The sequence below is a fragment of the Mesoplodon bidens genome (assembly GCF_964165515.1).
Source record: "Mesoplodon bidens genome assembly, chromosome: 11".
NCBI lineage: Eukaryota > Metazoa > Chordata > Mammalia > Artiodactyla > Ziphiidae > Mesoplodon > Mesoplodon bidens.
In genome coordinates, this window is record NC_138167.1 from 63,732,712 (window position 1) to 63,749,613 (window position 16,902).

The 16,902-nt window shown below is 48.4% G+C and overlaps 1 protein-coding gene across 3 annotated transcripts in view; it reads left to right on the top strand.

Annotated features, from left to right (window-relative positions):
- Positions 1 to 16,902, top strand: part of PACSIN2 (protein kinase C and casein kinase substrate in neurons 2) — a 141,145-nt gene that overhangs the window by 92,110 nt on the left and 32,133 nt on the right. For all 3 annotated transcript variants that reach the window (XM_081250323.1, XM_081250325.1, XM_081250324.1), the window contains exon 2: positions 7,052 to 7,190. In XM_081250323.1, the coding sequence (XP_081106449.1) occupies positions 7,131 to 7,190 (60 nt within the window). In that variant the 5' untranslated portion in view covers positions 7,052 to 7,130. The remainder of the gene's footprint in view (positions 1 to 7,051; positions 7,191 to 16,902) is intronic.

Consider the following 16,902-nt stretch of genomic DNA (forward strand, 5'->3'; position numbering starts at 1 on the left):
ATATGCATAACTGAATTACTTTGCTGTACAGTAGAAATTAGTACAACAAACTGTACTTAAATAAAAAAATATTTTTAAAGTTACTTGACCTTTAGTTTCACATCTGCAAAAAAGAAAATAAAAATGCCTACCTCATGGGACTCTTATGAAAAAATAAAGGAGGTTGTAGAATATAGCTAAAACTGTGCTTAGGGACTTCCCTGGTGGTTCAGTGGGTAAGACTCCGTGCTCCCAATGCAGGGGGCCTGGGTTCGATCCCTGGTTGGGGAACTAGATCCTGCATGCATGCCACAACTAAGACCTGGTGCAGCCTAAATAAAAATATAAATAGTAAAAACAAAGACAAAAAACAAAAAAAAACCCCAAAAAACAAACAAAACAAAAAAACACTGTGCTTAGAAGGAAATTTATAGCTTTAAATGAATACATTAGTAAAGAAAGGCTGAAAATTAATGAATTAAGCTTTAATTTCCAGAAATTAGGAAAAGAACAACTTGAACCCAAAGATGGTAGAAGAAAGGAAATGATAAAGGGAAAAAATCAAGGAAACAGAAGACAAATATTCAACAGACAGCTGAAAGAAAGCTAAAAGTTGATTCTTTGGGGAATTCTCTGGCAGTCAGTGGTTACGACTTGGTCCTCTCACTGACAGGGGCCTGGGTTCAATCCCTGATCAGGGAACTAAGATCCCACCAAGCCACCCGGCATGGCCAGAAAAAAAAAAAAAAAATGGGTTGATTCTTTGAAAAAAAAAGAATAAAAATCAATAAACCTTTGATGAGACTGATGAAGAGAAAAGGCACAAAAACCTAATGTCAAGAATGAAAAGGGGAACATTACTACAGGTCTTTCAGTCTTTAAAATGGTCATAAGAGGATAATATGAACAGCTTTTTGCTAATATATTTGAAAAAATGAACTGGATTCTCTAGAAAACCACAACTTTACAAAATCATCACAAAGAAATAGAAAATATGTGAACAGTCTTCTACTTTTTAACTAGAATCTGTCATTAGGACTGCTTAAAGAAAACTCCAGGCCCAGATTATTTCACTGACAAATTCTGCCAAGCATTAAGGAAAAATAAAGCCAATCTTACACAAACATCCATATGTGATAAAAGCTCTTAGTAGAATTGTAGTAGAAGGAATCTTCCTTAACCTGAAAAGTGATATTTTTTAAAAAATCCTATAGCAAACATTATACTTAATGGTGAAATGTTGAATACTTCATCTTTGAGACCAGAAAGGATCTCTACATTTTATTGGAAGTCCTCTCCAGTGCAAAAAAGTAAGGAAAAGAAGTAAAAGCCCTAAGAATTGCAAAGGAAGAAATAAAACTGTCATTATTTGAATATGATATGAATGTGTGTATGGGTCATCCAAATGAATTTATAGATAATTAGAAATAATAAGTACAAAAAAAGGAAATAAATAGTGCAAAGTTGGTGGATACATGGTAAGTATACAAAAATCAGTTGCTTCATATGTTAGCAATGAACAGTTAAAGTGAAAAAAAAATTTAAATACTATTTATAATATCAATGTCATATTAAATGCTGAGTAGTACACTGACCAAAGGTGTGCGTGAACTCTATAAAAAGAGTACAGATCAATATTGAGAGAAATTAAAGAAGGCCTGAATAAATGAAATACGTTCCACAGATTAGGAGACTCAGTATTGTAAAGATGTCCATTAACTCAGAGTGGTCTGAGGATTCAACGAGATCCTGATCAAAATCCCAGCAGAGTTAGTTGGTTCGTTGGTTGGTTGGAACTGAACAAGGAGATTTTAAGGTGTATATGGCAATGCAGAGGGCCATGGGACTTCCCTGGTGGTCCAGTGGTTAAGACTCCCCAACGCAGGGGGCCTGGGTTCGATCCCTGGTCAGGGAACTAGAGGCCTCATGCCGCAACTACAAGATTCCCCCATGCCGCAACTAAAGATCCTGCATGCTGTAACTAAAAGATCCCCCGTGCGGCAACTAAGACCCAGTGCAGCTAAATAAATACATACATACATACGTCCAAGCATAGCCAAGCCACTCTTGAAGAATAAAGTCGGAGGACTTCTTCTGCTAGATACCAAGAATTCTTGTAAGATTGTGGTAATTAAGACAATGTGGTATTGTCACAAGAGCAGACGGAATACAGAATAGGGAGCCTACATAAAGATCCACACATCTGTGGACAATGGTGGCACTGCAGAATACGGAAGTAAAGAAGCTCTTTTTAACAAATCATGCTGGAAAGTTGGATATCCATATGGAAAAAAATGAAACTTGACTTGTATATCATATCACATACAAAAATAATTTCTGGGTATGAAAAGTAAAAACCAACCAAAACAAAACCATTTAAAAGATAATAAAGGTAAATGAACATCTTTATGACCTCAGCATAATAAAAGACTTCTTAAACAGGACATAAAAAGCACTAACTATAATAGAAAATATTGATGTTGGACTATATTAAAATTAAGAATATTTATGCAACAGATGACACCATTAAGCAATGAAAAGGTAGGACATAGGGCAATGCATACAATTTATACAGGACATTAGTGAGGGAAATCAGATTAAAATCAGTGTTATGACTCACATGCACACGAAGGCTAAGATCAGCAGACTGTCCGTGAGGACTGGACTTCAGTAGTGACTCACAAAGAAACGGCGGCAAGTGTTTTGTTCTTCACATTTTATGTTCTAGAAGATTTGAGCTCAACACTGAGGTAGTTACTGTTAGTGGTTAAGAGTATCGCTGGTGTGTGAACCTGCCTTTATTCAGATCTCAACTCCATTTGGGCAAGCTCCTTACCCTTTCTGTGACTCAGTATCCCTTTAACAAGGAGCATGATGCTAACACTTCCCTCAGAGGGTTCTCATTAGGATTAAATGAAGGCCCCAGGACCTTAGGTCACAGCCCATGGCGGGGCCTCCCTCAGTGGAAGCTCATCCCAGGCCAGCACCCTTGCAGGTTGCCAGCACATGCAAGGCACTTAGTGCAGTGTCTGGCTCATGAGAATGTCTTCCCAGGCATTAGGTGATGACTGGCCTCCCCATTGCTGAGTGAAGGAGGGCTGGTGATAGTATCAGGGTGGTAGGGGAAGCCTCGTACAGGTGCTTATCCCAGTAGCAACAATCATGGGAAAACAAAAAGCAAATCCAGCCCCAGTCACTGGCATTTCTTGCTACCTTTTGGTGGTTTGCTGGGTGGTGATTTTAAGAGCAATGGCTACCACTTCTAGGGTGTCAGATGTATGCCACATGACTTTGATTCCCTGTCTCTAATCTTCCTTTAGTCCTGTGAGGAAAATATTCTCATTCGTATTTTATTGAGGGGCTGACTTTTGGAAGAGGTGCCTCTGCTTCCCACATATTGGTGACATTTGAAGTCATAGGAAGGGATGAAACATTGCTGGGAGGTACAGGAAGAGCCTCAAGAATGGACCATGGGGCGTGCCAGTGATGGGGAGAAGGAGAGGGGGTTATCAGAGAGGGCGGAGAGAGCCAGGAGAGACCGGGATCACTGAGGGTGGTACAGGGTGCTCTGGGAGAGGTGGACGGTTGGGCAGGACCCCTACTGCAGGGCAGGAAGGGGGGACCTTGGGAGATGCTGGTTGAGAATTCCGCTTGTGCGACCGCGGCAGCCTGACCTCAAGCCCCGCAGAAGTTGGTGTTGCTCTGTGAATGTCAGAGATGAGTTTTCAGGTCAACTGGTGCTTTAATACCAGTTGGGTTTTACTCTGTGGTACCGACCCTGGTCCCCCAGGCCCCTCTTTTTTTCCTGTCTGCCTTACGACTGTCATGTGGAGCTGAAGGGAAGAGTGAGGACACTTGGAGCCAAGGGTGTTGGCCCAAGACGAGGCTCCCACTGAGGGAGGCCCTGCCATGGGCTGCAACCTGGGATCCTGGGGCCTTCATGCACCATTTCGTGTAACCCTCGCTCAGACCTGGTAGAACACAGCTCGGGAAGCTGGGGCTCAGAGGACAGAATGGCTTTCCCATGGTCACCTAGCTCATCAGTGGTAGAGCTCGTGAATCTGAGCTCTCCTGATTGCCACCATCCTAGGCTTTCATCTACATTATCTCACTAACTCTTTGGGCAGGAGATCTTCAGTTCTTCCTCTTACTTTCTATGTCTACTTGGGTTTTTTTTTATGCCTTGCCTCGGTTTCCTCTCTAGGACTTTGAATGTCTTTGCTGACTTCTGACCTCTTAGAGGAGACTGAACAGATCTGCTTTGAGGCTTCAGAAGGAAAGTGTCATCAATTCCGAATTATTACACGTCAGAAGTGAAGTGGTGGCATGGAGCTTCCAAGAGTCAGTTATTAATATAAATGGAAGGCCTTGCACAGTTTTACAGAAAGAGATTGGCCTTCCTGATTTTGTTTTACTTAGATTATGGCATTTACTTAATGACATCCATATATAAGCTTGGAGAATGTGTAAGTGGGGAGATGGGGAACAAGAGCTGAGAATCTGTGCGGGGGAGCTGGTTCTGCATTAGAAGCAACTCTAAACAACACACACACAGATAGGTGAGCTGACTGCAGTCATTGCACATTAGGCTGTGGCTACGCGGGGTGCCGGTGGGGTCAGCTTGGCCTTGATCTTGGGAATGTCACAGTCGCTGAGCACCATGCTTTGGTGAGCAACAGGTCCCTGGACTGACAGGGAAAATTACCAAGTTGCCACTGTGTGACTTGGGCAAAGAAAGCTGGACTTTGCTTGTTTCCCCTGGTCAGGTATGCACATGCCTCATCTTCAGTGCCCTCTGCAGGTCTGGTGTCTCTTGGTTTTGTTACTGGGCAGGGCATCCGTACTCGGTGACTCAGTGTCTTGCTCCTAGAAGTCTTGTGTCTTTTCGTGCTGAGCCTGGTGGCGAGCTCTTCTTGGCTCCTGGCACTTAGTAGGCTCTAAATAAATCTTGTGCAGAACTCATCTCCTGTTAGTGTCTAAACCAGGGCTGAACCCAGGCAGAAAATGAGCTTTTCAGGTGTCAAACTGCTTCTCTGCCCAGAGCAGGCGCCCGATTTCCCTGCACCTGTCCCCTGCAGCTACTCCCTGGAGCTGGCCAGGCAGCCCAGCCAGTGGCTTGATTTGGCCACTTTGAGACTAGCCTGAGCCGAAAGCCCAGATATTCCCTGAGGAGCCTGGAGCAGAGACCAGCTGCTCTGGGTAGAAAACTTTCTGCTGCTGCAATCATGGACTGGGGTGCTTCTAGGAGGACCCTGGCTAAAAGCATCGGATTCCACAGGAAGGGAATGCTGTGAAACGTAGCACCAGGGCCCAGGCCAGAGAAGCCTGTCCGGCCTTTGTTATATCCCAGGCATGAAAAGGACACGCTGCCTCTGTGATTATGGAGCAGAGATCCTGCCAGCATGCTGTCTGGAAGAGTGCGTGTGTGGCACCCATGAGACTCTGCCTGGTTACAGAGTGCGTGCATGTGGAGTACTTGGCTTCGAGGTACCATAATTTGCTCTTTACTTCAAATTTATTGTCCGTACAGGGCTGTGTTCAAGTTTGGAAGCTGTGAAATACATCAGATTAAACCTTTTAGTTAGCAGTTAGATCTTAGGTTATAAAATACCTGATTTATTTAAATTTGAGATCAATTTTAGAAAACATCTTGGTATGATAGAGAGAATATCACCTTAACAAACAAGCACAGTTGGTGTCCTGCTGGTCTCCACCATTCGTTGCTTGGGTGACCATGGACAAATTACTTAGCCTCCCTTAGCATCAGTTTTCTCAGCTGTAAAGTAGAGATAAAAGTAATGATAGTGATAATAATTACTATCTAATAATAATTACATTATCACTTACTACATAGCACTTACTGGAGACCACGTACCGTTCACCCCTGTATGTCCTGCCGCATTTGACCCTCACACTAATAACTTGCAGTATTGTCTCTCTTTTACAGATAAGGCCACTGAGGCACAGAGAGCTTAGGTACCTTGCCCACTGTTGCCCAGCTAGTGAGTAATGGGTCTGGGATTAGAGCCCAGGCAGCTGGTATTCCTTACTCTGCTTCTAGACTGTCTCACAGGGAATCGCGAGGATTAAGTAGGATTAAGTAGGATAACATGTGGGAAAGTACCTAGAACAAAGCAAAGTCTTGCACCTTGTAAGTGTAACAATGTAGATCACTCTGCCCTACCTTCTCCCTCCTCTGGCTAAGCTGAGGCTTTGGACTCCTGGCTGCGGCAGTTAGGAAAGTTTCAGATCTCTGGCTGCGTGGTCTGAATGCAGGGGGATATATAAGGGAGGGTGGAATCACTTTTTCACCAAGAAGTCAGGGAATCTCATCTGGTTGTAGACGGGTCATTCCATCAGTGTGATTTGTGCTTGTGAATATAGCAGGGGGTCCTTCAACTTCTTCCCTCTGGCACGGGAAATAATCACCCTGTTACCCTTGCTTGGATTTAGAACTTTACTCTTTCTAACTGACCCTCACACAGACTGTGTCAGAATAAACTGGTCTGAATTGGGTCATCAGTGGCTGAAATGAGCCAGTCATAGAAAGGGGGAGACAGTGCCCAACACAAGCAAAGCCTGGTGGAAACTCTGTGGAGAGTGGAGTCAGGTGTCGAAGGGGGGTTATTTCCACTCACATTTTACCCCAGGTCCTAGTCCTGTCGGATGGGTAGGACAGGCTGGAAAAGAGTGAGCCCCGAGATGAAGGGACTCTGCCTTGGCGTGTTCTCCTCACATGTTCTCTGTCCCCTTCTCCGAGGGATGAGGCCGATTAAGCTTGTCAATCTGTTGATTTAAGCACACGGGACTGTTTGCAGAAAGCTCTTTGAGCTCCTCAATTAAGATGTTGAAAGGTGTACTTGTTACTGTGAAATACACACACACATGCACATAACACACACATGTATGTCAGTGCCAAGTTTAGAGTTTATTGACTTTCTCCCACCAAAAGGAGACATTTTAGACTGCTCTGTACTGAAGGCAGTAATGGAAATGGAAGTTGTGAAATGGAGGTGGCTTGCTTTTTTACCTTGGGAATTTAAAACCACAATGATATGTTTTTCTTTTATAGGTTTGTCTACGGATTTTGAGCATCTGAAGCTGACCTCTGAATTTAAGCATTCCCTGCTGCTCCCTCACCCTTTGAAGAGATGTCTGTCACTTATGATGATTCCATTGGAGTCGAAGTGTCCAGTGACAGCTTCTGGGAGGTAATGCCCATGATTTCTTCTGGATGAATGCAGAGACCAAGCCAATCGTGCCTGACACCCCCTCCCTCTTTTTTGGCTGGGATTTGGGGGATGAGATGAACATACCCCAAATCCAGCCAGGCATTTGTGGTCAGATCTAGGTGGCAGCAGGTATGGCTTAGCTCTCAGTGAAGGTGGTAAACTTACCTTGTTAGGAGAGTTGGATTAATGAGAGAGGTTAGAGGTGTTAATTAAGGTCTTGTCAATTTGTCCATTCTCAGAGCTTCCTTTCCACGTTTAGCCTTGATATGACTTGGTGTGACGTACACTAATTACCGGGCTTGGCCTGAGAAGCGGCATTACTTTTGAGTTTTGTATGGAAAAATGGACGGCAGTGATGTGACATCATGTTGGACAGTACAGGCAAGTGGCCAGAGGGCTGAACACACTACCCTTGAGCTTGCTGGAGCATCTTCTTGTTAGTCTGTGCCCATGAGGAATTCCTTTCCTAATCACATTATTTTGTGTGGGTTTTTTTTGGAGGTTACTCTTCCTGAACCCCACTTACTTCCTGCCTGCTGGTTAAAGCAAAGTCCATGTTTGATAAAATTTTGTTCATATGGCAAAACCCCCAGAACCTTCCCAGCAGCTGTGGGCTTAGTGGAAAGAGCACTGGCTCTGCAGTTGGAAGGATCTGGGTTCTGATCCCAGCTCTGCCATTACTAGCTGGCTGTGTGACCCTGGGCAAGTTGCTTGACTAATCTGAGCTTCAGGGTTTTCATCTCTAAGAGGGAAAATGATACTGGTCTTCGAGGGAGGTTGCCAGGATGAAATAAGAATAGAGACATCGACGCCATGTGGGTGCTTTCCTGATACAAAAGGCTCAAGTGCTGCAAAAGATGAGGGTGAGGCCCTGGGGTTTGCTGGAAACTAAAACACATTAGTCCTATGAACTTAGATTAATTAGGTGTATAATTTTGTCTGACATCAAATACCATCTGATATTATAAATTTATTTATTTTTGGCTGCTTTGGGTCTTCATTGGTGCGTGCTGACGTTCTCTAGTTGCGGTGAGCGGGGGCTACTCTTCGTGGCGGTGTGCAGGCTTCTCATTGCGGTGGCTTCTCTTGTTGCGGAGCATGGGCTCTAGGTGTGCAAGCTTCAGTAGTTGTGGCTCGCAGGCTCTACAGCGCAGGCTCAGTAGCTGTGGCGCATGGGCTTAGTTGCTCTGCGGCATGTGGGATCTTCCCGGACCAGGGCTCGAACCCGTGTCCCCTGCATTGGCAGGTGGATTCTTAACCACTGTGCCACCAGGGAAGCCCCCCATCTGATATTATAGTCTAACAGAGACAAGTGATCACGGGAGCCCAAGTTTTAAAAAGATGGACTCAGAATTCTCTCAACACTTTTCTTCTTTAGGTATTGGGGGAAATGTCATTATGGACTTTTAGCTGAATACTTCATTTTATTAAAATTGTGTGTTTATTGAGCACCTCCTGTGTGCTAGGCCCTGTGAGTTCCAGTGGGAAATGTGACAGCCTGAGTCCCTACCCCTCGGCTGGTAGCAGCCTTCCTGGTGGGTGTCCAGGCTGGAGCTCAAATTTCAGTAGCCAGAGAGGCACATGTGGCTCGGGAAACATTTCACCGAAGGCAGCAAGAGTGACGGGGCAGCAATGGTGTCACGGGCGCATCCCAGCCACTCAGCAGCAGCAGCTCCCTGGCATAGTCAGGTGCATTCTCACAGCATGTGGGAAGGTCGGTGGTAAAACTAGATAAAAATGGATCAGAACAGGCAGTTCCAAGATGCAGTGTGGAGGTGCCTCTGGGACATCACTGGGATTCAGGACTGCCCCTCTGGTCCCATATGCAGTCCTGGGTTCACAGGCAGGCAAGCTCCGCCTGCTGTCCTCTGGGGAGGCTGTGGCCTCGCCAGCATTGCAGAAGCACTTGGGGAGCTGGCGCTGGCTGCAGAGACTTCCTGTGAGCTCCTGTGAAGCTGGCCTTTAGAAATGCAGGTTCCTGTTCTTCTCAACACTGATCTGAAACTACGGACAGAATCCTTTACAGTCGTGGGGAAACTTTCTGTTTGGTAACTGTCGTGACATTGCCATCAGTGCCTGCCTTGAGCAAGGTGGTAGTATGGAGAGGCTAGAGCACACGAACGGCCTTGTGAGGGATAGACCAGGAGAGGCAACAGGACAGGTTCAGACACAGGCTTTGGAGCCAGTGGTCTGGGTTTGACTCCCTGCCTTGTCACTTAACTGTGTGTGTGTGGCTTTAGGCAAGTTACTAATTTTTCTTTTTCTCACTTTCCCAATCTGTAAAATGGGGATACTAACAGTACCCATATCCTAGGATTGTGAGAGTTAAGGGAACAAATGCATGTAAAGTGGTGTCGGGCCTCAAGACAGGTGCTGGCTGGTAGCTCTGTTCTTCTGCTCTGGGGGATGGGGGGCCATCAGCACACACACAACATATAATCTGTTCCTCTGGGGTGTGTTGGTCAGCATTGCCGTAATTACCCAGATGCCAGAAGCTGCTGTGGAAAAATTAGGTAGCTAAATATGGTGCTATTACAGAAGTCTTCAGCTGCTGGTTAATAAAGAAAAAAGTAGGGCTTCCCTGGTGGCGCAGTGGTTGAGAGTCAGCCTGCCGATGCAGGGGACGCGGGTTCGTGCCCCAGTCCGGGAGGATCCCACATGCCGCGGAGTGGCTGGGCTTGTGAGCCATGGCTGCTGAGCCTGCGCGTCCGGAGCCTGTGCTCCGCAGTGGGAGGGGCCACAATGGTGAGAGGCCTGTGTACCGCAAAAAAAAAAAAGAAGAAGAAGAAAAGAAAAAGAAAAAAGTAGGTGAAAGTTGCCAGTGTGTATTGTCAGCATATATTAAGTCAAGTAGCTTGAACAAGTCCTGTCATTGATGTAAACCCTTAGGCACCCTGTTAAGTTCTTAACTGCGATGTCGGTAGACAAGAACATCTCTTGTATGAAGAATCCTAAGGATTCTTCAGGCTCTGCTCATCTTGTGATGCTGTCCCTGAAATTAGTCTTCATCTCATATAAATCAGCAGTGCCGCCCTCCTCCTCTGATGGATGTGCCCTGGATTGCTCAGGCTGAACCGGCCCTGCTTGTCTCTGAGCGACTTAGGCACACGTTGCCAGGTGCACATCTCCAAGCTGCCAGCAAGTTCCCTCTTTCCCATGGAAGGCCACTTCTCACTGGTGTGACCCACAGAGCTGTACAATCTAAAGAAAGCCTTGCGGTCTCGAGGTGGAAAAGTCTTTTGTGCTTAATTTTACTCCTTCCCACCAAAAGGTGCTAACTGAAGTGGGTCATTCCAGAACCATCTTCTACGTGCTGGCTGTGTGCCTGCACAGGAGGGACATGGCCCTGCCCTCCAGGAGCCTTTGGCTGTGACATTTGGAGGTAAGCTCCCTGAGGGAGGAGACAGATCATTGTTTGAGGTGCTGTAGAATTTGCTGGGGTGCAAGGGGGAGGTAGGGCTCCCCCTAGGGTGGGGGGCAGGAAAGGTAGCATGGAAGATAGGCAGGATCGGTACTTACTAAGCACTCAGATGTTTGCTAGATGAATGAGTGAACAAGTAGTGATCTTGGGAGGAGAGATTACCCACAGGGACATAATATCAGCCAGAAGTATTTAGTGGGCATTTGGAGGGGACACTTTCTGTATCCCCAACACCGTAGTAAATGATTCAGAAGAGAAGAGGGGTGGATATCTGATTCCCACAGTGAAGGTATTGGGAGGAGAAAGGATGGTGGCTTCCATGGAGAGTGAGGGCAATGAGGCCAAGCCACAGCTCTGCTTCTCAGTGTCATGGCGTTCAGGGGAGAGGGGTCTGCTGCTGGCATCACCAGAGAAGATACGTGGGGTGGGTGGGGCTGGGCTGTGAGTTGGGAACAGGGGCAGCATTCTAGGCTGGAGCAATGTCTGGAGGTTGGAATGAGCATGGCCTTGCAGAGGGCTGAGGATCTTGACCTCTTTGGAGCCAAGGGTCTGTTTTGGAGGTGAGAAGTCATGTGGGATTAGGTAGGTTGAGGCCTAGTAGAGGTGGTTCCCCAAGAGGATGACTCCTTTAGCCACCAGTTGGCTGAAGTTGGAGGCTGGCACATCCTGCCCACAGGCTCCCCAGTGGGGCGTGGGTGGCTCGGTCGCTTCTGGCAAGCCCTGGCTCGCGCGGGGAGCGTGCAGGTGTCCCCTGCATCCTTCACTTCCAGGCCCTCCTTCTGGGTCTCATCTTTGGCTCTGGGGGCTGGGGTACAGAGAGAGCCTAGGCTGCAGGCCATGGTGCTTTTCAAGTGTTACCAGTGCTTCCTAGGAAGCCTGGCCCCCCTCTGCCCTTCATAGGCTCTGGGAACACAACAGCGGATTTGGCCCCAGCAGGCCTGAGGGCTGCAGCCTGAATCTCTGAGGGCTCCTGGGGCCAGGCTGGGAGGGCAAACTGCTGATTTCAGGAACTGGGCCCTGCATCTGCCTCATCCCTGAGGCAGGAGCTCTGTTCAACTGTCAGCAGTACGTGCAATTAGAGCTCAGATCTCCCCGGCTGAAGCCAGGCTGGGACTGGCCTGTACTGCACTCTGTGGGCACAAGGAGCCTTTGAGGAGAAGGATATTTTGGAGATGAAGAGGACATAAATATCTTGCTGTAAGATGTTCTGGGAATGTTAGCCCTAAAGAGTTGGCACGTGACTAGTATTTGCCGTCTTCTTCAGAGAAGGCCCTCCCTGCAGAGTCCTCTCAGACTGGAGCACTGTGGACACAGCACATCACATGAGAACATCTCCATGTGCATCAGTATTTTGTCTGGAAAGCCATCCCTGTGGAATGGTGTGTACATTTCCCATCCTTTTAGACCAATTTTGTAGATAACATATTTACAAGATGCTGCTGCCCCCTGTGCATGGATTCCATAAAGCCTTATTTGGCACCTGCCATGATCCAGGCCCTGGGCTAAGTCCTGGCATCCCAAAATGAATGCACAGTCTTGGGACCCCAGAGCCAACATTTTTAGTGGCGGGCAGTCATGGGCGGTTGGGTGGGTGCCGTGAGTGGAAGCACGAGGTGTGTGAAAGTAACTGTCACCTTGCCTCTCAGCAGCAGTGGTCCATTCCATGTGTTCTCCAGCCACCTCCCACATACACAGATCTGGATGGACTTCTCTGCATGGCAGCCTTGCTGTGGGTGTGTCAGCCTTATGACTATTCCACAGCACTTGGACATAGCTCCCAGCAGACTGGTGGCTTACCTTTATTTCACTAAAGTTTCTAAATAGAACCATTAATTCATTCTTTCAAGCAAACTAGTATTTGTTGAACCATGACCAAACATTAGGGCACTAGCCTCCCCTGTGCCATGTTCCATCTGTTCTGTACCCTGCAACCAGGGGAGCCCATCCGGAAAAGCAAACCTGTGCAACTCCCTGCCCCGGGTAGGAACCTTCACTTTTCTGCGTCACCTTCAAAGTAAAGCCGCACTCTTTAGCATGCCTAAGACTTGAGCATGTGCTGGCAGCTGCTGGACACCTGGCCCTTCCTAAGGAGCTCTGCCCTGGGCTCCAGCCAAGCAGAGCCCCCCAGGCTCCCATCCACCAAGAACTGTCTCCCTGCCTTGGAGGGTAGGGGCTGCGGGCAGTGGTCTTTTCTCCAGCCTGACCTCCATTTCTTTCCCAGGGAGCCCCTCCTCCGGGCAACCTTCCCTGGTCCTCCCTGGCAGGCCTAGGCAGCCTTCCTGCCTGCCTGCTTAGCATGCTGTACCGATTGCTTCTCCCTCTAGGCTGTGAACTCCCTAGGGGCAAATACGTGATTCTTCCCTGGGAATCTGATACTTAGCACAGTGCTTGACACGCTAAATGATTGTTGATTGAATGTACAAGTGAATCAGAGAAAGGATAAGGTTTGATGCTGGGTAATAAGATATGCCCTGCTCATGAGAAGCTTACAGACAAATATTTGGAATTAAAATATGTATGCAAATAGCCATAATACTGAACAGATATCATTATTTCAGTAAACACCTACAGGTCACCCACTATGTGCCAGATCCTATTCTAGGCCTTGAGGGTGCAGCATGAATAAACAGACAAAAGTGACTTTTACATCTGGCAAATGCTGTGAGGATGTGGAAGAGGGCCCTCCCTCCTGAGCTGGTGGACTGCGCTGTGTCAGCGGTGGCTCCAGGAGAGCAGTGACTCTGGCCGCCCCTTGTACCCCATGCGTGGGTGTGTACGCGCTGCTAAGTCGTGGAGCTGTGTGCCCACAAGCCCTGTGCTGTGGTCTGCCTACTCTCTGTAGGACTGTCAACCCACAACAAGAAGTTTAGCAGTGAAAACCGGTGATAGCGGCTAGCGTTTATTGCACACTTGCTCTGTGCCAGGCACCTGCTCTGCTTTATGTGGGTGCTCTCAGTCCTCTCCACTGCCTCTGCGATTGTGAGCTCCACTTTACAGGTGGGGCAGCTGAGGCTCGGGTGGTGTGATGGTGCTAGCAGTGGGTGGAGCTGGGATTTGGGCCCAAGCACCTGCTCTCTAAACTGCTCTCCTGCCTCTGCTCTCAGCCTCCTGGGAGCTCCTTATAGGAGAGAGGTATTCCTTTGCAGTGACTGCCACGTACTTAAACGCCTCTGCTTCGGCGTGAGGAAGTAGCGTCCTGTCTGGGTTCAAGCCTGGTGCCAGCGTTTCTTAGTGTGTGACCCTAAGGACTCAGGGAAGAGAAGTAACCTGCTCAGTGTCCTAGGCACGAACATAGCATTGCTAATTCCTACTTCCCAGGATGGTTGTGAGAATTATAGATAACACCCGCAGCGCCAGGGTCCGAATGGCTCTGAGCCCGAGTGGTCTCAAAGCGTCACCTCTTCACGTGTGAGCGTTGCACCCGTGGAGACAGGCGAAGACGGGCGAATCAGGTGGCCTTTCACCTGGTCCGTGCAGGCTTGCCCCTCCCCTGCCTAAATGCCGTTGTTCTTGATGCCAGCTAGCGAGCCGCTCAGCTCTGGCCTTGAGAGACTCGAACACTCAAGACGTTTTGCTGTCAAGCTTATTCTCTGAAGATAGAATTTTATTTTCTCTCTTGATTTCAGTGATGTCAAAGTAACTTTTGTAAGCCCTGTAGGAGAAAACGTTTTCCATTTCTACTCAGTAACAAATAGAAATGCATGATTTTAGAACTGGAGAAGTCTTGGGCGCTCAGTTAGCCTGTGGTGGCCTGGCTGCACTGAGACACCTTTATACCAATGTGTGGGTGCGTACGGTGGGCCTGGTGCTGAGGGACCCAGGCACGGAGATGGGGCGAAGGTGCTTGTGTCCTGTGGCGGAGGGTTTTCTTTTTTAACAGGAGTCAGGAAGGGGGGCAGCGACCTGGTTACCAGGCAGCCGTACGCTCAGGCTGCTTCCCAGACGCTTGGCTGAAGCATGAGTGTGTGCACGTACACTCATGCCAGGGAGACTGGGCGCTCCAGGGCAGGGTCTTCTGGGCGGTGGCTCACAGGTGGGGCATGTGCTGTGCTCAGGAACAAGTCCCCAGGCGTCGCTGGGCCTTTATCCTGACATCTGAGCAACATGTGCCGAGAGGGCAGAGCGCGGTGAGCCTGGCTGACCAGTCTTGAGGAGGAGTTCAGGTCTAAAATAACTTTGTTTAAACACATCCTTCCTCTGTACGTTATTATCTGTTCTGCCTTGAGTTAGATCTGAGAACTGGAATTTCTCACTTTCCATTTCATCCATTTCTCAGCTTGTCATTTTGAACATTTAGATTAAAGATTGACAATGCAGTTATTTTTAACATTGTTGAAGTTTGGGATTTGTGCTTTAAAACTCTCAAACAGAAAGGGTGATGAGCTACAGTTTCTTCACCCTCCTACTTGATGAATCCAGGAACAGGGGATAGGGCTGGTAAGTGTTGGGCGTGAGATCTGAAAACCAGGAGTGGGGACTGAGTGAGGCCCGAGGCAGTGACAGGACTAGTTTGGGTCAGCACACAGGTCAGGCTCAAGGTGGCTGGAAACTGAGGCTGTACGTAACAGCAGCAGCAGCAGGCCAGCACGGAGCCTTGATGTCTAACCCTCTTGGGGCCCTGCCAGGTAAACTGCATTACCCTGTTTCGAGAATGGGGAGCCCGGTGAGGTCAGGTTCAGGGGAGCACTGAGGTGAGAAGATCCCAGACCTTCTGTTCCAGTGCAGGACGAATTGGGAGCCCAGATGGTGGGTGAGCTGGAAGGTAGGTTGGAGAACTGGAAGTGGAATCCTGTAGAAATGAGGACTGCCAGAGCAGATTGAGAGCAAGGCACAGAGTTCATGGTTCTCCAAGGATACGCCTTACTCCTTGGTCCTTTCAAGCACATCACAGATTTTACAACCTTAAGATTGATTGTGACCCCTTGTTTGGAAAGGGAGGTTCAGAGTAGGGGTTGGGATGGATTGAAGAAGGGTGCCTGAGACGGGAGGCCCTGCTGGTGTGTATGGATATGGCCTCTCCTGTGCACTCCGCAGGGAATGCGGGTGGGGAAGTAGTGGCACTGAAAGGCCCAGTCCTGGAGTCCTCTTGGCCTGCCTGGACATGGTGGGACGTGGAGATAAACTGACTGGGAACTGCAATTTGACTGAAAGCCGTGCAAGTGCAGTGAAGGAACTGCGAGGCTCTCCTGCTGGTTTGTGCTTGGCAGAAGTGTTAGTTGCTCACTTGTCATCTGTGGAGTTAATATCTGATGATGTGCTGAGAGGTGATCCTTTTTAGCTTTTGTGGGGAGAGCTCAAGGGACTCACTGGATTAAGAACTCAATAAATAAAGGATCGTGACTTACTTCATTGCCTGTGCCTCTAGCTGGGCACTCAGCAACTTCTCAGTCCCCTCCTGTCTACGTGGAACGGAATCTCTGCTCCCAGCATCATTCAGGCATTGAGAAGATATTACAGGGTGCCCTCTGTGTGCCTGGCATGGTGGATGGAGAAGAATAAAGGCACAGTCCTTGCCCTCAAAACCCATATGTTACCACATTTTGCATGTGACAGCAGACATCGTGGCAAAAGTAACAGGGAGGGATGAGCTGCTGGGGAGGGGGTACCTTCACGGAGTGGGTGGCATCGCATATAGCTCATGCTCTGTGGGCCTCAACATGCTGCCTCAAGCCTTCAGAAAGTGGCCTTGCCCCAGAGGTCCCTCGGCTCTTACCTCAAACATCGTTTCCTCCAGGCAGCCCCGATCTCCTGGAGTGTTCCTTCCAGGACTTGCCACCATCTGTAACTGTTACTTGACCGAAGTCCCACAAAGGTAGGGATGATGACAGTTTGTTCACCATTGCATCCCTAGTCCCTTTCATAGTCCTTGGCACACAGTAGGTGTTCACCCCGTATTTGTGAGTGGCAAGAGGGTGTTGCCAGACCCTCAAAAACTGAGAGTTCTGAGTGCTTTGGGAGGTAGCCAGCCAGCTGCCTGGAATTGTGCAGGTCCCTTGGAGGTCACCTAATCCTGTCCCCTCTCTTCATTTTGTGTCTGGAGGGACAAGATGAAGAAATGGCAGGTCTTGGGGCTTCCCTGGTGACGCAGTGGTTGAGAGTCCGCCTGCCGATGTGGGGGACGCGGGTTCGTGCCCAGGTCCGGGAGCATCCCACATGCCGCGGAGTGGCTGGGCCCGTGAGCCATGGCCGCTGGGCCTGCGCGTCCGGAGCCTGTGCTCCGCAACGGGAGAGGCCGCAACAGTGAGAGGCCCGCGTACCGCAAAAAAAAAA